General features: G+C 37.1%; 1 protein-coding gene across 2 annotated transcripts in view; it reads left to right on the top strand.

The window, feature by feature from the left end:
• Positions 1–24673, top strand: part of ADCY8 (adenylate cyclase 8) — a 121902-nt gene that overhangs the window by 71722 nt on the left and 25507 nt on the right. Inside the window, exons 6-9 of one of the 2 annotated variants that reach the window (XM_042035910.1) lie at positions 1741–1899; positions 5912–6182; positions 11858–12055; positions 18637–18737. In XM_042035910.1, the coding sequence (XP_041891844.1) occupies positions 1741–1899; positions 5912–6182; positions 11858–12055; positions 18637–18737 (729 nt within the window). The remainder of the gene's footprint in view (positions 1–1740; positions 1900–5911; positions 6183–11857; positions 12056–18636; positions 18738–24673) is intronic. The other variant, XM_042035911.1, reaches the window with a different exon arrangement.

Raw genomic sequence — 24673 nt, 5'->3', positions numbered from 1 at the left:
TTTCAATGAAAAGCTTTTTACTCAATTATTCTTGTAGATACAATTATCTTTTATTTCAAGATAAGGAAATCAGACATAATATGAGAAATAATTATCTGAACAAAAGAAAAAGGCAGACTGAGGAAACAATCCTGTGTGACAATTCCTCTGACAGCTATGAGTGTCAGTTTAGGTTTTTTTGTAACGCATAAAAATTATTCAAAATAAATTAAAATCACAGTGGTCTCACTTCTATTATCTGCTCTCACAGCACCTAAAGTACTTCAGTGTTGAGGAGTTGTTGCATATCCCATCTTCCAGAGAAAGGTGATTGCTTGTTTAATTTTGGTATTTCAAGCCTTCTTGCTTGAAAAGCAATGAAGAAATTTGTAAATGAAAACTATAAACTCTAAGAACACAGACAAATGCATTCTCAAAGCTTCTTTTTTATTATTTTATGATTAACTATTTAAAGCCTCTTTCTCTTAAATATCTGAATTATGTTGGTTTCCTGATGTGATAAACAGGTCTTGTAGGCAAACTACTGCCCTGAGACTTACCACATGCCTGCTTTCCTCCAAGTTTTCATAATGCGCGGGAAAGGGATATAAAGATTAATTTCTTATTTTCAATTCTTCACGTTTTTATACAATTAGTTTCTCTCCACTTTAGAACTCTTTTTCTTTCCCCCTTACAAACTGAGCTGATGCTCGGTTGCAACAATGAAAGCCCAAGTATTGAATGCAGAGAGCAATTTACCCTTTTGTCCTCTAGAGAGTATCTGTCAAGTATCTGAGGCATCTGAGGCAAAGGTAGTTAACTTCAGAGTTGTGAAATAGAGCTGTTTGTTCTTTGCCTGCTCTGTGGCGTGATCTTGCTGTGCTTCTATTGACTTCAGTGACTGTAGAGCTGAGGCCCTTTACAGAGACACAGCAGGTTTGTAGACCACCAGTAGCAATGTGCTTTTCCTATCCGGAGCACACAATTTAAAGATTAATGAATACAAGCTTTAATACTATTTCTGGTGCAAACACTTATTGTCACACAAACAGAACTGGAAAAGCAGTCTCTTAACAAATATGCTCATATGTGTTTATTTTTGAGAGGTGAAATGGTCCTCACCATTACACAGAATGGACAAAACTGATTTTAAACTCACAGAGTTTGTTATTTGTCATAACACAGCAAATGGTGTTCTGGCCAAATATAATGAAAATAATTAATCATTTGACAAAAAGTAACTCTGGAAAATCCCAGTCAATAAAATAATATTTTTGAAAAACTTAAAATTATTCAAAAAAGGCAGTAGAATATAAAAGAATACACAGGTTTGATGGAAATAGTTCCTGTTTCTGAACTGTCCATGCAGTTTCTGATTGTTCCATACTGTTCCAACAGTTGCATACCATTCCTGAAATGTATTTTATAATTCCAAGTTAAACACCCAATAAGTCCAACAAAATACTTTCACTCAGACACCTTTTCCCCTCTCTTTCTCTTTCTATCCGATTGGAATAATAAGTGTGCCACTGAACCATGCAGGCAATTAAGTGCTTAATGATAACCTGGCTTTTAGAGTAATTTTATCACTACCTGTACCTTTGATACTTAGAAAGTTCTCTCTTCATTTTACAGGCTAGACTGCACTTTACAGCTAATTGACATGGTGTTTTACAACATACCCTTTTCAAAAAGATATGGAAAAGCGTGGCATATATTTTATAAGCCTAGTCTTTTTTCTTTATGTGTTTTGTTTAACAGATATGTCAGATCAAGAACAAAGCATGACATTGACATGAGAATAGGGATTCATTCGGGATCGGTTCTGTGCGGAGTGCTGGGCCTGCGGAAGTGGCAGTTTGATGTCTGGTCATGGGACGTGGATATTGCAAACAAACTCGAGTCAGGTGGAATTCCTGGGTAAGGCAGTGTGTATTTCCCACAGTCAGAAAAAATTGCCAGCACATTACACTGTGAACCTTGCCAACAGATTAACTGTCTTACGTTATTTCATCAACTGTGACCTGTTTTTTGCTATTTTGCAGCTGGCAAGGGTTAGTGAGACTATGGTCAAAAAGGGTAGAAATGGTCAGCTTGCAGAGACATTTGAAAAGACAAGATAAAAATATTTATTTTGCTTTGTCAGCCTTGATTTTCTGAGAAAGATCAATTTTTGTTTCCAGCCCATATAGTCCTCAGAGGTAGACCAAATTTCCCAGTTAGGTTTTGACAATTCATTAGATTTTCCAGGCTACATTCTCTCACCTTTTCCATTCAAATGCTATCATGAGGTACAAAGCTATAATTTCTTTTATTTCCTAATGCACAAAATGTGGGAAGAGTTATGTGTTCATAGGTCAATATGCTAATAACAAGTTGTTATGAACAGCAGGCTCTCTAGGAAGTCTTTTAAGTAATTTGATGCTTCAGTAGATGTTTCGAGATATTTATCTCAACTGTCTATATGTGAAAATGTATGGTTTTCCATTAAGCTGCCTAGTATTTTTAATGTGGATCTGATGTGTCTGATTCACCTGAAAGTTGAATATTATTTCTGCCTGATATGACCTGTATATCATGTTGATTTGGAAGCTGCAAATCCTAAATTTGAATCAACAGTAGTGATTGCAGGAATCTTCTGTTCACTTTCCATTCCACCTTCCATTGACAAAAGATGTACGAAAGATCACCTATACAATTCCATTTTTAGCTATGGGATTTAGAAGCAATAGCAGCAGACATCTTTATGTGGAAAAAAGTCTAAGTGGTGCTGTCACCTTGAGTGACAGAGATTTTAAGTCATCAAAACTGAGTCATGTGCTGTACTCCCTACAAACACATCAGGATCTGTCAGAGCTGTCATGTTCCCAGGAAGTTGGAAGGAAATGTGCTTCATATATTGCAAATGCAGGCCCCTTCCACAGTTCTACATAGTAAACCTTTATTCTAATATGTATTCTTGGAATTAGCAGAAAATGAAACTCTGCATGCTCTGAGAACAACTTCTGTACTCTGCATATGTCACCCGTGTATAAAATTTCAGAAAAAAATTTCATTGCCTGCTGCTTATCCCACGTGATACTCCCAGATGACTAAGATGATGCTTTGTTACCATGAGCAAATTGATCACTCAAGTTTCACCATCCACATCTGAAAAAAGCAGAGTCTATTGCTGTTAATGTGTGCAAGTCGTACAGCTATTAGTTGTACAGAATAACCCAGAAAATGCACAGCCTTGCTGTAGAAAAAATGCCTGGCAGGTTTTCAGTCTGTCAGAGCAGAGTGATTTCCTGGATAGCAGTGTGCCAGTAGAACAAAGCCTGTATGTGACAGCAATGAACCAAGCCCCTCAGAATAGTGATTTACATCAGAGTTTCCTAGTGTGCAGAGCAGATTTAATAGAGCAGTTAAGTCGATTTCAGCCTCTCCTTACTCCTCCCTGCCACCAGCATTCAAATCCCCCTACTTGTTGTAATACCGAGGTCATTCCCATTCCTAGATCAGCTTCATCAGGAAAGCTGCCCTGGGCTTGTGAGCAGTCCTGCTCTCACCATGTGAAACAAGAGCAAAGATGAACTGCACCATTTTCCTGAGGGCATAGTGGAGGGAGGCAGCTGAGGATGGGGAACATCCTTTCACCCACTCTGACAGCAGCAAAAAAGGGGCTCAGCTCTTCCACTCGATGCCTGCGCGTCCTCCTGAGGCCCCACGAGCATGGGTGATGCAGGGAGAGATTGCACCTGACAGAAGGAGCATACCAACAGCCCAGCTGCCATGAGAGAAGGCAATTAGGAGCACTGAGAAAAAAATGGTAATTTCCAGTTTTCTGAGAGTAAAAAATGTGTCCACAACACCTGGGAAGGAAACCATGTAAGATCCTACAGTGTTATTTCAGTGACATTCTTCTGCCATGATCCCATTTTCTAATAGTCTTTTCTTAGTGTATGTAGGTATTAATCTCCAGTACTGAATTGCATAAAACCTACATAATAATTAATTTTCAATTATGTCTCAATGACAGGTATCATCTAACACTGTGGGCCTGATATGCTTTCAAGAGTAGGTCAGGCAACACATTTTTGATTTCAATACTCAGGTTCCCAAGGTACTATATTTGTATAAAATTAAAAGATATCTCTCCACATTTTAAGTTTTTTTAAGCAAGCAGTACAATAGGTGAAGCCAGAAAATACTTTTAATCTGCCAACTATTTATTAATATTTGACCCATTTAAGGATATTACATTAATAGCTATCTCCATACTCTGCTTAAAGCTGTTATCATATCCATCATAAAATCCTTATTTCAGGGCTTTATTACACAATCTTCCCAAATTATACTAGTTGAATCTAAACACAGAGATAGTCACCTTGGCAACTGGTGTATCACTTTCTCTTTCTTTCTTTTTGTTTTTCTTTAGTTTTAGGTTAGTACCTTAGTTAAATCACTTTAGCCTATTTGGATTTCTTAGAACTAGGAAATGCATCATCTTTCTGAGAGGTCACATGCTTTGCTGTTTAAGTCCAGACCAAAATTGCTGATATTTGAGAAACATTTTTAATGGGTTTTATCATGAGTTTTACTGATTTTTTTACTACAAAATACTACTAATCTCTGTGATCATTATACCAGCATGACTTCAGAAAGTTGTACAAAACCTGGGAAAGAGCAGGGAAGCTGAGGCAGCTTTAAAAAATGGCTCAGATACAAATTTTTTATCTTTTAATTAGATGCTGATATTTAATGCTCCACATAGACAGTTTGTGCCAAGTTCTGATACTCCTGGGCACTTCACACTGCTTAAATGCAACTAGCATTTTATTTTCTGGAAATGCATACACATCATATATGCACTTATAGTCTTGTATTCCATCAAAATATTATGCAATTCAACACTCTATTGGCATCCTTTGAGTTCCAGAAGGAAGTTGCCAAAGGGCTATGCAAGGACCATTTCCTTCACAGGAGGAAGCCAAATTCCCTGAGAAAAGCACCTCAGCATGTGTCATCAAGATCAAGAATTTTAGCTCACTCTGAATTCTAGGAATCTGTACGCAAGTCTGTCTTTCAGAAAGTGACATACACCCAAAGTTTAAAAAATTAGCTGGTTTAAAGAGTCACTACAACTATTTGCTTGGGCTAGATAAATGCCTAATGAACAACTCTTGCTGCATTCATGATGTGGCATTGTACAGTGCAGCATGGCTGACCATGTTGATGTGTTCTAGAGGTGTCTGCAATTTACCCTCCATGTAGAAACTTGAAGATTTCTTAAAAATAGTTTGGTTGGAAGACAACAAAATGCCTATCATACTATTGCAAAATTTGAGTTCTTTTCTATGTAATCTAAATTCAACTTCAGCCAAAGCTTATTGAACTCATTGCTTAGTCTTAATAGAAATTATTACCTCACTTGCCTTTGCACAGTTCCCCTATTTCCCTACTGTGAAATTAATGGCACAATAAGACCATTAATTTCAAATGTCTAAGCTACCTCAGGAAACTGAAGGAAATCAAAGCCTTCATATGAACTGCTCTAATGCCTACCATTTATTTTTCTCTCAATATATTTCCCTGAAGTACAATTTTTTTTCACTCAGAATAGCATTTTACTCAGGAAGGTCTCCCATTAAACTATTAACTATGAGCAAAGGTTTCAGATGTGAATGTCACAGTGTTTATCCTGTGACAGAACTTTGTGCGTTAATGACATCTTATTGATGTAAACATATCTTGAGAGTACTTGACCACAAATAAAGCTCATGTTTTTGAATACACTATTTAATTTTCATCATTTGCAGTAGAAAACCTTCTATTTATCCATGATATTAAATAATATGCAGAGTTCAAAACCTCCTTCGAAGCTATGTATACTAGAGCACTAGTATACTAGTAAAATCGGTATTTACTACTACTTATTTCGCTTATGCAGGAGGATTCACATCTCCAAAGCCACTCTGGACTGCCTGAATGGGGATTATAAAGTTGAAGAAGGGCATGGCAAAGAACGCAATGAATTCCTGAGAAAACATAACATTGAGACTTATTTAATTAAACAACCTGAGGAGAGTCTGTTGACTTTACCTGAAGATATTGTGAAAGAGGCTGTCAGCTCCTCTGACAGGAGAAACAGTGGAGCTACATTTACTGAAGGATCCTGGAGCCCTGAACTTCCATTTGATAACATAGTGGGAAAACAAAACGTAAGTCAAACTTCCTTTAATGTCATCGAGTATGAATGCATGATTGAGTGCATTTCAATAATGGAGGCCTCAGAGGAGACAAATTCATCTTAACCTTTATTCTAACATGTACTGTAACAGTAGAGGATTGAACAAATTTTTTCAAGGCAAAAAAACCCACGTATCCAAACTGGGAAAATGCCAGTGAACCAGAGATTTTGGGTTCATTGTTTTTTTGGTTTTTTTTTCTTTTCCTTTTTCCCAACTGAAACTAAATACTGCATGGCTTAGTGTTAATTGAACCAGTCCACGAAGAAGTAATTAAAAATAATCTAATGTCACTAAACTAGCAGGAACATTCTAGTCAGAGAGTATATCTCATTGAATAGCTTTACTGCAGTGCCATAAAATTAAAGGGTTGAGAGAAAGGACATTTTACCAGAGGAAAAAGTATAAAGTAGTTTATTGATATAAAAGGGAAGAAAGAAAAAATAAGCACCTTGTGAAATAAGGTTGTGCATTTTTCACTTTTTTTAACAAAAAAATATTAAAAACTCATACTCTAGGACATAATTAAGGTTCACTAGCAGATGAGTTAGATTCTAAAGACATCTGTAGCTCAATAGAAATATGAGATAATTGCAACTTCTCCTAATCAGATGTTTTCCAAAAGCACTGCATGGCTGATTGCCAGCAACCTGGGAACCAACAATTGTACGGTAAAAAAAATCGTTCTGTGAAGTCTGCTTGTTTAGAGGAATTAAAGATGGAAAGGTTAATACGGCCTCAGACTCCACTCTTTTCACTGCACTTGAAAGATTGATGAGTCTTTATGAGGCAAGGTCAGCTGAAACTTTCTTTCATTTTCTTTGAGGGATCCGTAACGACGTGATATATCCTTTCTTCTGCTGCACGTCCTTATTCCTACTTGTCTGAACTGTCTGTTGAACCTTAAACATTGTTGTGTGGAGGTCTTGCTTTCGTCAACTGTCTTCTGCTTCTTACAAATGTGCTCAGAAGTGATAAAATTTCACAATCAATCAGCCCACAGCAGTGTCTTCATCTCTTCAAACTGAATTGGAGCATGGCTCAGTTTGCAGTTATATAAAACACCTGTTTTATATATGTCCTGTACATCTGTGTATCTGCATGTACACTGCCTTAGAGTATTCTCTGTATTTTGTTGACCTGTCTCTCTATTGTCATTTCATTTGGAATAGAGGTATGGGTGCATGCTGCTGTAAACATCTTCTGATCTCTCTCTCTCTTTTTCTTTCCCTTTAAGGCATTTTGATTTCTGTAGTCCAAAAAAATCTATGCAGAGTAGGCTATCATTTTGTTGGCCCTTTTCTCAGCTAAACCTGACCTTGATGCTGACAAAGACAATGAATGAAATAAAGGATTAGTGGGTTTATTCTATTATTGATCAACTCCTGCCCAATACTAGTAAAAAGGCCTTGAAAGTAACTGAAATAGGCATAGCTTAACAGTTGCTTTAAAACTTTTTTTTTTCTTATGGCAATAAACAATCTACTTTAGAATAGTTTCTCGCTGTTTTTTTTAAGAATTTGGAGTGGTGGTGGGAAAAGCTGTAATTTTATATTACAGTTTTACAATAAGCCTTTTGGTGGAGAAAAGATTTTGAAAATCTGCTGTTCCATGTATGATTCAATTATTATGTAATTTTTAATTTACAGTTGAGGCAATAGGCATTACTGCTCACAAATAATGTATTTGAGCTAAAAAATTCAGATGATAGATTTAAATTATACTAGGATATAGTAGCTTTTTCCAGAGGTATGTCAGTCTTGGACAGAATAAGCACTTAATAACACTAATTAAGCAGCTTAAAGGTCACTGTAAGCAGCAGGCTTTTAGAATCCTAGTAGCAGCAACCCAACAATGAATCATTCTCTATGTTTGAATATTTGGCAATAGAATTTAAATGATTTTTTACCCAATGTAAGCCACAACAGAATCTGAGCAACTGATCACATGTATATTACTTTTAACTCTAGTTATGTTAGGAAGCATGTGAAAAGAAGTCTCTGGTGAGTTCTTATGCCAAACTCTAATTTATCCCAATCCATACTCATTACCTCAAACTCATGTTCTATGGACTGCCTAAATCAGTGAATTGTAGATATGTTTATATGAGTAAGTAACAAATAACCACTTTTTATGTAAGCAGTCATAGATATTATCAAAAATTACACCTGTCTACAGCCCAATTATCACTATGTACCCTTGCTCTGATCGTGAGGTAAGCAAAGGGTGCAAGTTCCTGTCTGAAATTCAGACATGCTCAATATGGATGGAGGTTTCATTTATTGAAACTAGTGTGTGGGCTTCTTTCTTATAGCAAAGAAAGTTGGACAGAAGTTATTTTGTATCAAGAGAGTGAAGGTCTCCTCCTCTAGAATGAATTAACAGCTGATAAAGTTGAATTTCTTCCATGTACATTGCAACAAGTAGCTGAAAGCGTGACATGGTCACTGTGTGTGCTGCTGGAGGCAGCTGATGGGCCTGTCAGGATGCGAATTAGGAAAAACAGCATAATAAAATGTCCATCTGCTGTAGGTGTACCTTAGTAGTGGTTGCAGTGGGGCTAAACAGTGAGCACAGAAATTATACTAAAAGACTGCCAAGATGACAGAGAAGTCTAGACAAAAAGGTGGAATTCAGTTCAAAACCAAGGCACTTGCCTGTTGCAGCTACCCCATTGTTATTGTTACTTCTATGCTGAGATACCCCAGCACACCCCAGCCCACCCCAGCTGGTCCTCACCACTGACCAGTGGCATGTAGTGTCCCTGTGTCTTTTGCCACATCTCCTGGCTCCTGACTATTGTCCAGTTCCCTAAGGCATCTCAGCTGACCACAGCTACATATGATTGGGCAACTGAAAGCATCTGGAGTGTGTATTGGAAGAAACAGAAGTTAGACACCGGGCATGTAGACACCAAACATGTAGACACCCTCATTTAGGCGTCTTCCTCTTGAACTGAATCCCACCTGCAGTTTTTCCTTCCAAAACCTGGTCCTTGCAGTATGAAAAAAAAAAAAATTTGAAACCTTCCTAGGGTTTTCTAAATGGCACTGATTAAAAATTTCCCTTCTTTTTGACAGCAGGATGCTTGGACTTGTTGCAGGAAAGAAGTAAAATCTAATCTAAGCTACCTTTTAAAGTTTCTATAAAACGTGTCTAAAGCTTGAGTTTTATTATTTGTTTGTTTTAATTCATCTTCTTTCAGTTTCAGATGCAAGTTTGGCTAGGCTTTTTTTTTAATAGAACCTTATGTTTGTTCCTCTATGATGAATGGTTATTGTCAGCATCAGAAAGCTTCAAAAGCTCACTGTAGAATTCACAACTGTGACTTCCACAGAGCTGCTCACAAAACTGTAGGAGAGATAATAGAAAGAATCAATATTTTTTTGTGTTTGCATAAAGAAGTCTTAAAAGATGCGGAGCAAAGAGGGGGATAAGAGACAAGATGTGCTTAGAACATATTCTTGAGGGAATAATTTGCACATTTTTTCATTGTTGTTATTTCTAAATACAGGGAAGCAGTTTTCTAAAGTATGTATATGTATGTGAGGGAGAGAAAACTCTATGAAACACGAATGTGAATTTCCTTGTTATATCCTGAATATAGATGCAAATTCAGAGTCTATTCCTGCACCAATACTACAGGCACCATGGCCAGAGTGGTGATATTATGTCATGTTCATCTACCATGAGTTGTAATACACTTCATACACTCAGCAAGAAGACAAGCTTTCATATCAACCGCAGCTTAAAATAGAATTTTAACCAAAATATAGTATCTTGGTAGGATGAATTTAGATTATTTTTCTCATATAAATAAAACAAAATGCCCATGAAAAACATTAGGGAATTTCTCCACCCTCATTTCCAGTGGAGAAGTAGAAATACAAGGTAATTCTGAGGAATCAATTTACACACCACCATCTGATGTGTTGTCGTCCTTTAACAGGGACTTCAGACACACTTGTGCCCTTTCAGCCACCAAAAATTGATAAAAGCTTTTCTTCCTAGCTCAGTTTAAAAGAGGTAGTAGTACTTAAACCAAAGTAGTATCACAGCATGTAGTAATATAGCATTTATCCACTTACCTTGATTGTTTTCTCCAAGGCCAAGATATGAATTCAGTCATATCTGGAACTTTAGTGTGAGAAAAGTTTCTTTGATAGTGTTTTGTTCTACTTATGTTGATGATACTAATTTTCTAGACAGAAGAAGGGAGGAATTGAGTAGAGTATCTTCCCAAACTTTCTCTACTGAAGTCCTTTTTCTACTAAACAAACAGGAAAACTTCTTTTCATTGAAACAGAGAGAAGACTTCAATCCTGATTGACTGTATTTTTGGATCTTAAATTACCAGAAATAAGATGGATGAAATACTATCTGTGACTTCACAGTCCGTGGACTTGATTTTAGGATTGTAAGGAAAATTGTCAGTTGAGCTTTGGCAGTGGGTACCTGAGATCCTTCCCATGTTTTAATGTGCTGTCCAAGATTTATTAGAATATGTTTGTTGATTATAGTTTGAATCTGAACAAGGGAAACCTCCCTATAGCATTTGCCCTATGTAATCCCATGATACAAAAGGCTTTCTGGTGTATCTGGTGACAATACATCCTAAACTCCTGTTTCAACAATGCTATAGGAGATGCAGCTGAAGATCTTTTCAGTAAGGACCTATGGAATAACTTTTCTCAGGCAGAATTTTATTTCCCATCCATGATAATGCTGAAATGTCTTCTGCTATGATGTATGAAGTTTTACATCCTTTCCATTCATCAACATTTCTTAACCCTTGGGAATATTACAGTAGTAGATTTTATTTTCCCATTCAAATGGGAAAGAGCTGCTTCACTGTGGTTTGTCATTAAATGACACCAGGAAATGGGAATGAGTTATTCTCTTTATGAAAGCAAACTCTTAACTCTTTGCTGAAGATGAAACACCCTTCATACTATCTCTGCTAGAATTCCTTTGTGAAGCAAAAGTATTTTCAATTTTTTTCTTTGATTAGTTATTGAAATACCAAAGGAATAATGCATTTGAGACAATATTTTAAAAAATAATATGAATTACAGTTAAATCATATAGCCTAACTGTAATCTAGATTGGCTGAAATATACCAGTAGTGAAGAAGAATATATTATCTGAAAACCCATGCTGAAGTAATCAGAAATGTCACCTTCTTCACTCCTGACTAACTGATCTGTTCCTTATCTACACACATCCAGTAACTTTAAGATAAGAAAAACTTCATTACTCCTGTTTTGTGGCATTTGTTTTATATGGCTTCCATTCTTATTTATTAAAACACACCATTGAGTCAGATATCCTGCTGTGATTTTGGTGTGTGTACTCCCCTTATGCATGCTTTAATAATTAAATATCATGTTTGAAAAGGGGAATATAGTCCTAATTCTCAGTGCAGCAACAAACTTCCTAGTCTATAAAAAAGAAGGCATTAAAGTGCTCCCCTAAATGTACTGTATGTGTTTAGTGGAACAGACTTACTATTTTACACTTCTATAGATTTCATTGAATGAATTGCATGGAATGCTGTAATGGTTTGCAATGCAACATGAACTAAAACATTGCATTTTTAACCCAAGGGGACCAGCAGGTTTATTCTGTTTGCATGTGCTTTCCCCTAGACTCTGGCTGCCCTAACAAGAAATTCAATAAATCTGCTTCCAAACCATCTTGCACAAGCTTTGCATGTCCAGTCTGGGCCTGAGGAAATTAACAAGCGAATAGAGCACACCATCGACTTACGGAGTGGCGATAAATTGAGAAGAGAGCATATCAAGCCTTTTTCACTGATGTTTAAAGACTCCAGCCTGGAGCATAAGGTAGCTGGGGCTTGGTAGCTGCATTATTCACAACTCAAACTGTAATAAATGTTCACCGAAGTAGAGAAGATGTAGGTTCTGGCTTGTGTTGGTTTTTTTTCTTGCTTTGTTTTTCTTTTTCATTTTGTTTCAGTTTTCAGAAGGCGGGGCTGAGCTAGAGTTCATAATACACAGTGGCATGATGCAGGTGTTATAATGCTGAAATGACTGCATTTCATTGTTGGAAAATACATACATTGAACAAACTCAGTTTCTGAAAACAACGGCCACTGGCTGGGTTGAACTTGGTATCGAGTACAAGCAGTTTTCTGTCAGATGACAGGTGACTTTGGCACTAACGATGATTGAGCATATTAATAAACTGACATTTCTATTCAGAAAATATATATCTATATTTATATAGATACGTTCCTTCCATTTAATCATAGAATCCCTCTTATGTCCTCTATGCAGCTGCAATGTTTATTTCAAGTCAATAGTTATTTTTCAACTCTCTGTTTTAAACATCCTTCTTAAAAAATCTGTTTCTAAGAGCTAAATATTGTTCATGTCTTTGCTGCTTCTCAACAGCAGAATTATCTCATTAACTTCTATTTCAGTCTACATCCAGATGTAAGTTATAAGTTTTAAAAGATAAGGTAATGGGAGAACATCCCTTGAAAGCTGATGGCACAGGGTGAGGTTGCACAGATCTCAAATAATTTCATTGACTTTCATTGATAATTTCATATGCTACTACAGTGCAGCAACAGCAGGTCTGCAATACTATGTGCACTTGACTGAAAGGAAATAAAAACAGTGAGGAATTGGAAGCATGGAGGCTCACTTCTCCATCATCACTTTAACTTCCAGGGGAAAACAGACATTTTGACTTAACTTATGGGAGACTAGACCTCAGGAAGGCTCATTGGTGAGAGTTTTGTCAAGACAACTGGAAAAGAAAAATTCTGCTTGAAGTATATCTCAGCCCTTATTGCACTACTAATCTTGTAGAAGAAATAAGAAATGTTTCTTAAAACAAAAGTACAAGATTCTATTTCCCCCTGAGGATATTTACACTGAGACACAAATTAGAACTCCCAAAACCAAATTATCCACAAATAATTATCTGCTGAAACATAAAATATTAAAATATTTCTTTCAGTGCAGTCATCATGCAAAGATGACAGGGAACCAGAGGATGTGAAATTCAAGATCTCCAATATAATGTGAATTACTACATAAAGTCCTAAAAGTCATGAATAATCTTTAATCTCTTCAAGACACAAGAAAAAAAAAATAAGGTGAAAGAGTCTGAAATTTTTTGTTCAAAGGAGGAAACAGCCTGGTCACAACTTGCTGAATGAGCAAACTTGTCAATAGTTCACCTCATCTTACATTGCTTTTTAATCACACAAGGCCTGAGCACGGTCTGGTGTAAAGGGACACTGCCCAGAATCCGATCCCCTATACAAAATATAAAATTTCTTATTACTTTATATTCCACAATTATCTGCCACAAGAAAAACTATAAGGGAAGTGTAGAATTCAATTTAAGTGCAATTTAAGGAACTAAAAAAAGAACCATGCTCTAATCCATCACGTTACATAGGTCAGATTTAAAATATTAATAAAGTTTTAATTGCATCTGGATGACAAAAAGTCTATTTAAAAGTTAACATTTTAGCAGGTTTGATACATTTTCTTCCCAGTAGGACATTTCCAATGGAGAACTGGGCTGCAGTGTTTGGAGAATGTTGCTTTCATTCAATATTTCCTTAGGTCTTAGTCCCAACCAGTAGGCACAGGCAATAGAAACATAAAATCCTTTCAGTAAAGTTGACCGAATCTTCTTTCTGTTCCATAAATTAATCTGGTTTCTCATATTATGCAGGAGTAAAGTTTTAAAAAATATCATCACTGCTTTATTTTTTCTGGCACATCCACCTCCAACACCTGGATAGCCTCTGGTCAGCAACTTCCTTGCTTCTGTTCAGGGTGCTGGGACATCATGAGTGTGCTCAGATAGTGACGGGGAATGTACCAGGATACAAAGGAATTATTTGGATTAAGGAAAGATGAATCATAGTGTCCTCTTTGTTGTAGACAGCAGTAATTTTCTGGTGGGGCAGCATGGAAAATGTCCCTTCCCTTCTGCATGCCTGTGCAGTAATTAGAGGTTTGTCATTATAACCTTAGAGTTTAACCATAGGCTACAGGAATTAATGAAAAAAGTAATATTTTAATCATTTTCCTGAAGAAAGTAGTTATTTCCCCCATGCTATCTTATGTTACTACCACTTTCTCTCTTCTTCCTGTCCCTTTGGGAAACAAACCAAACTCAGGTTTTAACTGGAGTATCGTAAAGCTCTTTCAGCAGCCTTTTCCCTCTGCTGCCCCCACCCCTAACCTTTCAGTCTGGAATTATGGGGTTTTTTCCTAGCCATTAACATTTTGCAACTGCTTACACAACCTTCTACACCAACACCTTAGGCTGCTCCCCGTGGTATGGCTGAGAGAATCAACAGTCAATGTCTGTGGGCCTCCCCTCTCCCACTGCTGCTCCCGTTGGCTGACACTGCCCTTCTGCTCAGCACAGCGACTGCTTCAAGCCAGAGGGAGCTCTGAAGTAACCTCCCCCATGTAAAATCCTGTGCCCTCTCATTTAGCCATCACACTTTCAGGCAGAGCTGGCATCTGCTAAATACTCACTTCTGTAATCTGTAAGTGCCTCTCACCCCAGACTTTACAGGAGGCAGAAAAAACAGCACCCGTAGCTGAGATGCTGGCCAAGAAGTGTTACCTTTACCTTGTTCAGTGTGAATTCTGTTAATGTTCTGTACCTCAAATGACAGAGAAGTGAGTAACCACATGAACAACAAACTATATTTTTTTCCTCCTGCATTAATAACAGGACTACCATGATGTGGGATCATGGGGTGACATGAATGGATTTGAAATGTCATAGTGGAGTTCTGTTTAAACAGTCTGGGTTGGTTTGAATCTTTTCACTATAAAACAATTCCAGACATCAGGTTTACACTAGCAGTGAAATTTCTGTTCTTTTTCCTTTAAGATTTCAAAATATTAGAAAAAAACAATTCTGGAATCAACATGCACAAAACTACCATGGAGCTAGCACAGATCCTGGTTTACGCTGGTTCAAGTAACTGCTATATCACTGCAGTTTAAGCCACTGGAACTTCTTCCCACTCCTCTCTTATCTCATTGCTCTTTATCCATCTATGGTGATAGAATAAATGTGTGTTCCACAGCAAGCAGTAGCAGTTACATTAGAGAAGGGGTTATCTCTCTGAGGCAGTATGTGTATTTCCATATGAATTCTGCAACACTTCATTTTTCCATAGGATTTGTGCAGGATCCCCACCTGGTATATTTTATAGATTATTTACCCAAATTGACTAGTCATTACTAACATGTATTTCACTCATTAACACTTGATATATCACTTAGAGACAATTCACCCTCAATTTTGCTAGAGGTTCTTTACACAAGTAGCATGTAGGCAGATAGAGCAACTCATCACAGGAAAGTACTTCTGATGGTAGCATGAAAAGATACTAAAATTTCCAAATATATAATAGTTCACAGGAAAATCTGATACCACTTCAGATTATTCCAATAATTAAAAGATATCATCATGATGATCTACCTAAATATCAGCAACTTGATAATATTCATACCATGTAATTTTATACAGCATAAAGCATAGGTACAGGGCAGGGAATTTTACATGCTGATAGGGTTTTATTAAAGAAAGTTTCCAATGTAAAGGTTTGGATAAAGATATTCAAAGTCTTCTTGTATATTTTTACTTGGAATAGAAATCTGGCTGGGCTTAGAAGTGAAGCGTTTACATATTTTCTGTGAGGTAAGTACACTGGAAATATAAAAGAGCTTTGAATTTGAAAGTACACGTTTTCTTAGTTCAAATATTAGACATAAATATCTGAGTTTCTCTGTTTCAGAATTTCTGATGGGTAAGATAAATAGAAATTAAATGAGTAGGGAAACAATTTTGCTCTTCCTGCATGCTGTATCCCAGCAGACACAGGTGTCACCTCCTTCCTTCAACCCAGAAACTTCCAGTTGCAAGGAGGCCTGCAAGAGACGCTGGGCAAACTCCATGCCTGTTCAGCGACTTTTCTATCATTGGTCAGCCACTGGAACTCTGTCTACTCTTTGGTCTTCTCAGGAGTTAATTTCTTCTCCTCTCTTAGACTTCTTGATACACCTTCTTCTGTCCCTCTCCTTGCAAAAGCTTTTCCACAATTACTCTGAAGAAGAAAAAACCTGGTCTCCCTTTTCATCCATAAGGTCCCATCTGAGTCAAAGAGAATCAGTGAGGGTAAGACCAAAAATCTTCCTCCTCAGTGCACAAATATTTTCTTTAGGGGAACATGTGAAGCCTGCTGTATTCCTGGTCCTCCCCTTTCAGAGAGGCCTTGGGAAAGAGAGGTGAGGAATAAGCAGCACTACGAAACCTGGCCTTCCTTAGTTTCACCCAGCTGGCTGGGCAAGCACATGGATAAACTGTTCCCTCCCAGCAGGCAAATGGCCCAAGCCCCATGGGAGCCTTCAGTGTGCCATGAGCAGGTCACACCAGCACAGGTGGGTCTGTGGGATGCTGCAATGAAGGTTTGCACTGCGGACAAGGTCATATCAAGATTCTTCCAACCACTCTACACAGCTCTGGTTGGCTACATGGGGAGCCATGCTTTTTGAAGGGCCTTGAGGCTTAGTCAGTCCTTCAATTACTTCTCCAAGTCATTAAGGGGTAGACTGCTACAGAACTGCTACATTTATCATTTATGTCAGTGCTGCCTAGGGATGTCAACAATTCCTCATCACAATATTGTTACTGATTAGAACACAGCATCCATCCTTTTGACATAATGCTAAACACAGCAGGCCTTTCTATGTTGGTGTTTCATTTATCTAGTTTGCCTTAATTTCCCTATGGAACAGTTGGGATTTCTTGTTATATTTTAAGGAACATACCTTTCTTTTTCCCTATTTGAAAAAAAGCCCTGGTCCATTATTTATGCAGACTGATGCAGTTCTGTTTCCTTGCACATGAAATCAGGGTCAGTGCCTCTGGGCTTCCAGCAGCAAAATGAAGTGGATTTGCCTGTGAGCACTATCAAAAATCATGCCAAAGTGATACTGTCAACAGCAGACACAAAGTATAATCACAGGAGAGGAGGAGTCAAAATGAGGGACACCAACAAATAAACCCTATCTCTTACTCACAACAAACAGGAGCAGGGAAGTGAGAAACCTTTTTTCCATCTGGGAGCTTGAGACTGTTTTGACCAGATGTCTATAGCTGAGATGATGTCCCAAACAAAGGTCCATGTAGGGTATATAGGCCAAGTCTAGATAGGATCTCTCTTCAAGACCAAATTAGCTATGAAATCCAGTTCATAGATGATCTGTCTTAGTGTATGTTCTTGACATATTTCTTAACATTTTTTTTTCTGTTATAGTGCTTTCTAGGCATTTATAATTGCTGTTTGCCCTATTTCCAAATTTCTGGAGAGACATTCTGATATCTGATATTGCTTTGATTCTGTTATCCTTTTTTTCAGCCCCTTTAAAACTGCAAAGGTTTAAACAAAAAGAAGTTATTGTTTAGAGGAAGAAAAATGACTGGGGCAAGTCTCTGCAGGATTTCTTATAAGATAAAGAAAATTTGGTGGTATCCATATAGGATATAGAGAATTATAAAAAGTATTCCTATGGACTAATCTTCATCTACAGTAAACAGTGCAGTTTAATTGAATTAACAATAATAAATATTAGCTGAGGACTTGGTTAATATTTCCACTTTAACTGATCCACCATGGTCTGTTGATATATCTGTTACTCTTTTTCTTGGCAATTCCCACAAAGAGGGAACAGCTTTCTCAGTGGTTTGATATGCTGGAGAATAATATTTTCTCAATACATCCTTATAATAATGTTCCTCAAATAGTCTTTTACATTTTGAGAATGCCCATATCACCAAGTTTCTGCACAGCCTCTGAATAAGTTAGGATACAGAGTTCCAGCATCCCAGCATCCCAAATAGTCACAGAATGTTCTATGTAATTTTTTTTAAAGAAAAATAGAAAAAATAACAGTAGCCTCAATTTAGCCATCATGGAGACACACCTGTGCCGTCATGAATGCAGAGTCACAGATTACACCAGTGCTTGTCTTCATGTGAGGAAACTCATGGTTCCTCTGGTTATTAGGTATTTTATTAAACAATTAAGTGTTTGGTATTCTACTCAGCAGCAGGAGCTCCTGGTATCTACCTCAGGATTTTCAAAACAAATAATTTTGAACCAAGCAGAACAACATTGTATTATCTTGGTTAAAATATTTTCTTGGTTAAATTTTTTGGTTAAAATATTTTACCATGTTATTATTAATTTATTTGTTGTGTTTGAATTTAAAACAGAAATTCAGGTTTATTGATTTATTAATGCACTGTGCTAATTTTCTCCATGTCTCCTATGTGCGTCAGACTTAATGAAACTACTGCATGTGTTAAGAGCTAATTTACTTTTCTGTGTGTGTTTTTTTTATTCTAGTATTCTCAAATGCGGGATGAAGTATTCAAATCAAACTTGGTGTGTGCATTTATTGTTCTTGTATTTATCACCGCTATCCAAAGCTTGCTCCCTTCTTCCAGGTAAATACAGAAATATATCTCTATATATCTGAAGGCACTCTTGGGGACACAGTGGAATAACATTTCTAGGATCGATGAGCAATGAACCAATAAAATCTGCTTGTTCCCCAGAAGTGTTTGAAAATATTTGTTCACTTTTTTTTGCAATATTAACTACTTTTTTACCACATTATCTGCAGCTACATGTTTTCAAGTGAGACAGCAGCATGTACTGATGCTATGTTGTTATGTTTTCAAGTAGAACTACCACTGAGTTAAGTGGAAATTTTGTGTTACAAAAATTTGCCACAGTGTGTCCTGGCGAAACATGATCCAGAACAATAGCTGTGCCTCTTTGATTGGTAATCACCTTGGGTATCAGTGATTCTCTTGGTTTTGTTTCATAAATGCTTTGTAAGAGAATTTTACTGTTGGCTTTGTTGCTGACAATGTGATTTGCCCAGCTGGGAAAAGTGGTCTCAGGCCATTAATAAGCACAGAGGTGATCTGGTAGATCTGTTTTCACTTCTGCTCTTTTTTGGGGCTATTCCTATCAAGGTAATTACAGTGTGACATAGACGAGACCTCGGTGTCCACATTTCACAGCCTGAAACCTCTCATTTGGCATTTTTGTGTACAATTCAATAATGGAATCACAAGAGTGTGTGAAAGGACTGAGGTCAGTTTTCTACAACAGGACTGCCACTATTACAAGCCTCAGGTGCCGTTTGGTCTTTGACAGAGCAAGTGTTAAAACAGAAGTGCCCAGAGATGAACATATTTTTCAGGTAGTTTCTAACACTCTGATGAACCTTAACTTATGGCTGACTGTAGAGTAACTTTGAAAATACATTATTTCTACAAGAAATAAGACATTTGTTGTGTTATAGTAGTGCAGCAAGATTTCTTGGATCATCTCTGGATGATCATGGAAGACATGAGTTACCACATTGATGTCTAAGAGCACCAAACTGGTGCTTAGGTACAGGCAGGCAACTACATTCTGTCACAGTGATGTCTCATACGTTTTGTAATTCTCAGCTGAGAAATTTCCCAGAGTATTATGTGACCTTCTGTTGTTCCTTATGTGCTATATTGCCCCTAGTAAGCTTGCTTGCTTTCGAAAAGCTCTTTTCCCAATACACATTTAAAGTTCTTCACGTCTGGTAGATGTTTTTTTTTTGCTTGTGTGTTTGTTTGTTATTTTTTTCCTCAATATGTACAAGAAGATTTATGGATCTTATTAACAGAACCTGTTTTCCAAAAAGATTTCTGCTGCTATATCAATCACTGCCATACCAGAAAAAAAATAAAGAAAAAATAAAAACAACATTTTTTTTCTATCTGCACAGATTCATCTCTGTTAACTCTTGCGAGGGTGTCTAGTTCCATTGGAAAGAGGGGGAAGGAGTCACACTAACGCATTGCCTGCAGCTGTCTCACCTCCTAGTTTCTCATCTTGCTGGTAGCCTTGTGTTTTTCCCTGAGGACCTTTTTGTCACTGAATGTTGAAGAGGCTGAAAATACAAATAGGAAAACGAAGATTAGATAAATTCCAACAAGAAAAGATTGGCAGAGGTTTTTTTAAAAAATATGGCCTTGGCTTCAAGAATGCCCTGAAAGGTTAATTGCTGGAACCTGGGGAGATATTTCGGGAAAGGATTTTTACCACTATCCCTTTTGTGAGAGAAGTTTTGGAGACACATGGGTGTTTATGGCAGTTCTTATGTTCTGTCAGGAGCTGAAGATCACTGTCAAGGCTTAAGGAGACAAATTTTGGTCTTGTTTTTTCAAGTTCTGATACTCTGCTTCAAAAAATGTGTTTCAGTTTTTAAAAAAGCATGCCTGTCAACAGATGAGCAACCCTAAAATAACAGGATAGGGATTTTGAGTGAGAAGGTTTCAATATGCTTAAACATATTGAATGAGAAAATAATCTGGAAGTTCAAATTTCCTAACTTCCAGTTCTGAAAGCAATTCAAGGCATGAGCAATTGAACCAACTATCACAAATTTAGATAGGATTTGGATTCAGAGAATCTTTGAGATAACTGCATATTCATTTGTTACGCCTCTGGTAAATATCAGAGAAGTAAAATACTAGGGTGGAAAACCATGGAAATAATTTCCATGAAACCACTAACAAACTATAACTCAGTCCTCATGGTAACTTACTCGTTTCCTAAAAACACATATAAGAGGTTTTTGGTGAATGCTTCATATTTCTATTGAACAAGGATGAAATCTTTTTTTGCTTAAGTAGATGTGTGAATATTTTTTGAGCTGAGTCTTTTGGTGATTTCTGAAAATTTGGTGAAAATGCTATTTAAATTGTCATAGAACATATATTACTAAGGTTCTCTGGAGAGTTTCCCAGAGAGCTCACCTTAGTCTGCGTGTTAAAGAAGGAAATCATATTTCAAGCCTAATGTGTATGGAAGTTTCAAAATTTTATCTCAGTTTATATCTATCTCTCTAAGGATAAATATTTGATCCATTCATATTTTTTTTCCTGACAGGGCAGATGCACCTCTGACTTTAAAAATCTTTGCAATAATTTTCATTCTTTGAAATATGGAGTAGGGGAAATTACTCTAAGTGACATAAATTAATGCCATATTTTTACCATAATTATCCTCTATGAATCCATTGTATTACATTGCCACCCTTGCAGTGATTCATCGTCTCCATCTGAGAGACCTGGGAGTTTCATTAATTTCCTGCAATGAACTTTGTATATGCTCACATGAACAGTAGGTCATACTAGAGTAGACTGCTGAACTATTCTTATTTCTGCCCATTTTTCACGGGGTTGTTCTTGTGAGGGAGAAAAGCAGATTTCAAATTGTTGTTAATTTAAACACCTGCATCTTCTGTTTTACATAAGTTTTTCTTTTGGCTCAAGTCAGTTGATTTGGGACTGTACGTGAGGAAGAGGGAAAGCAAAAGCTCTTTTTAAACTTCATGTGATCTTGGCAGTAAGGGAACCCCTAAAAAGAAAATAAATTGGTCTTGAATCTCTTCTTGAATGAAGGAATGATCCCAGCCAGGTGTCCTAGTTCTGAGAGGAGTTCATGGAGAGAAAATTATTACAGTTTTTTGTTGTTATCCCTCTAACCTTGTCTATGTATTTTACTGTACTTGATCCTATCAGCATACTCCCATCAAAATCTTAGCACAGATATTGGATTGTTCATCTGAGAGGTCATACTGTGCCAGCTTCAGTTTTGTTATGATCAAGCAGGCTTAGGCAAGAGACAAGAACATCAATCTTCAATTGAACAGCTACACTGGAAGAGTTTTTGTTGCCTATAAATTTATTGTGAACAAATACAAGGTCTCAGTTTCTCAGGCACCTAAGCAGGTTATGCTGCAATTTTGGGTTTATATCCCAGACTTAGGTCTGTAGATGCTCCTTTATAGTACCTTAATAGCATGGATCTTACATGTAAAGTTTGGCAGTCCAAAATAAGAACTAATGTTTAGTGTCCTCAGGCATGACCTCTTGAGGCTTGATCCTAATCTTTCTGAAGGCTTTAATCTGGTTTTTTTCAGAGCTGGGTCAGGCTAGGTCAGCAGAACTGGTAGGCTACACCTGCATATATAGACTATCTATATATATCTGGGATATAGTTAGAAACTATCCGTTCCAAATCGGATCACAGCCACTTGGCTTTGCAATGCAAGAAGGCTGTTGCAGAATACTGCTGTACTGTGGGAAACAGAAGGAATTAATCTTACATGACTCTCTGTCAGTGTCCAGAACCCGGGATCAAAGTATAGCTACTGGAGAATGGGTCAATCTGAATCTCAAGGTGCCTTCTACCTGCATAAATCTAAGAGACTGCTATGCAGTGAGATGAATTGTATCCAAAACTACACAGGTGATGAGCCCTCCTCACTCCCTTGAGTAGTTCTCCATGGACATGTTGTGCAGCTTATTGACTGTCCTTCCCCCATTTTTCAGAGGGCTCCAGCACCTCTCCTATGAAGACAGGCTGAGAGATTTGGGGTTCTACAGCCCAGAGTAGATTTCTGAGAGACCTTATAGGACCTTCCAGCACCTACAAGAAAAGTGGAGAGGGGCTTTTTACAACGGCATGTAGTGATAGGACAAGGCAGAAGGTGTTCAAACTGAAAAAGAGTAGGTTGAGATTAGATATTCGGAAGAAATTCTTTACTGTGATAGTGGTGAGGAACTGAAACAAGTTTCCTAGAAAGGTTGTGGATGCCCTGTCCCTGGAAATGTTCAAGGCCAGGTTTAATGGGGCTTTGAGCAATCTGGTCTAGTAGAAAATGTCTTTGCCCGTGCCAGGGGTGTTGGAACTTGATGATCTTGAAGGTTTCTTTCAAGTCAAACCATTCTGTGATTCCTTTGTATTTTCATAGTCAGAAGCAACTCTCAAGACATCATTGAATTGTGTCTCTTCTTAGCATTGGGACTTCCAGCAAGTCCAGAGACTCTTCCCACAAAACTTTCACTCACACAGGATGAAATCTATTTCTCCTGCTCCAAATTTTGTTTCTTTATTATTCACTCTTCCCTTCATAATACAGTTTGTTTTTACTGGCTACGTTGTTCCTTCTTTCAAAAGCAAGCTTTACCTTCTGGGTAAGCTGCTGGAGAGCATGGGACTTTTTGGGGGAAGATCCAGTGTCTTCAACTCAGATACTAAACTCTGACAAACCTTGTTGGAGTGAAATGCTGACCCAAGTGAAGATAACTTTTCATACCAATGGTATATCATCAGAACAGTGTCAAAGCTATTGCTACACAGAAGCTCTCAATGAAAGTTAACATGTAATTCTTCTTGTTTCAATTAATTTGGGAACAGAACTTCCATTTTCATATTTTTCACATTTCATTCTAATATGTTTTAAAATGTAGTTTAGTACTATGAAAAAAAATCTTTTTATGTATATATATATATATATATCTATCTTACTTATAGCAGGTCAGACATGTTCCAAAAGTAAAACTCTCTATTAGTGATAAAATGGTTTCCCGTTTGCTATCTTTTTAACCCAACTTCTTTTCTGGACTCCTACATTGCAAATCTCATTTATTTTGAGGTTCTGAGAGTAACAGCTGCATTACTGTAAATTATTCAGAGGTTGAAATTTTGTTTTAAAAATCTTATACCTTAATCATTTTTCTCTGTTAGCTTGATTAATTTTAGTAGGTGATAGAGAAGAAAGTTTGAAGCAAATTGCATGTTATTCTGTCCTGTTACATTAAAGGAGTCATTGTGTGTTTGGATGATCAAAAATGAATATTTTTCAAGCAAATGCTGTCTTTAAAACACCACCAGATTTAATGTACATGAATCTCAATAGTAACGGCTGAATTAGGTCATAAAAAATCCAAACATTCGGGTGAAGACAATGTTCAAAATTAAGCAGACTAAAGCATACAGGAGTACAGTTCTGCACCTAAATCTCTTTCATCTTGACACATGTGCCTCCCATGTTTTTATGTCTTTTCCCCCAACATGACCAACATTTCCCCACATATACTCTGTCTTAAGACTACTTAAAAAACCCCTAACTCTTCCTTTTGAATATAAGCAGTTTGGTTTATCCCATTTTCTCAAGGCAATTTCTACTAACATCAGTACTGTGAGTAAGATATACTCAATTTTCACATAAAATACCCAGTGCATCTTTGGTATTTCCTTAATGCAAATACTTTGAACTCTATCCATTAGCTGTAAACATGGTCAGAGCTGAGAAATGACAGCTCCAACACAGACAGACTTATTCTCAAGCTTGTCCTGCTATGTCCATGTATCCTCTTCTGCCATTGTATCAGTGTGGTTTCCTTTTCTCCTTGTCTGCATACCTATTACACTATGGTGAGACTTTATAGAGCTGGGTTACTAGAAATTTTAATTACCTAATTCAAATCTTCAAGTTTAGTTATTCTCCTTATAGTAAAAAGGCAAGGGAAAATGGAGT

This window comes from Corvus kubaryi, unplaced genomic scaffold (genome assembly GCF_017639235.1).
Source record: "Corvus kubaryi isolate FWS band 111438036 unplaced genomic scaffold, C.kubaryi_AGA036_p1.0 37385, whole genome shotgun sequence".
NCBI lineage: Eukaryota > Metazoa > Chordata > Aves > Passeriformes > Corvidae > Corvus > Corvus kubaryi.
Note: the sequence above shows the minus strand (reverse complement) of the source record. Positions and strands in the feature narration are given on the sequence as shown.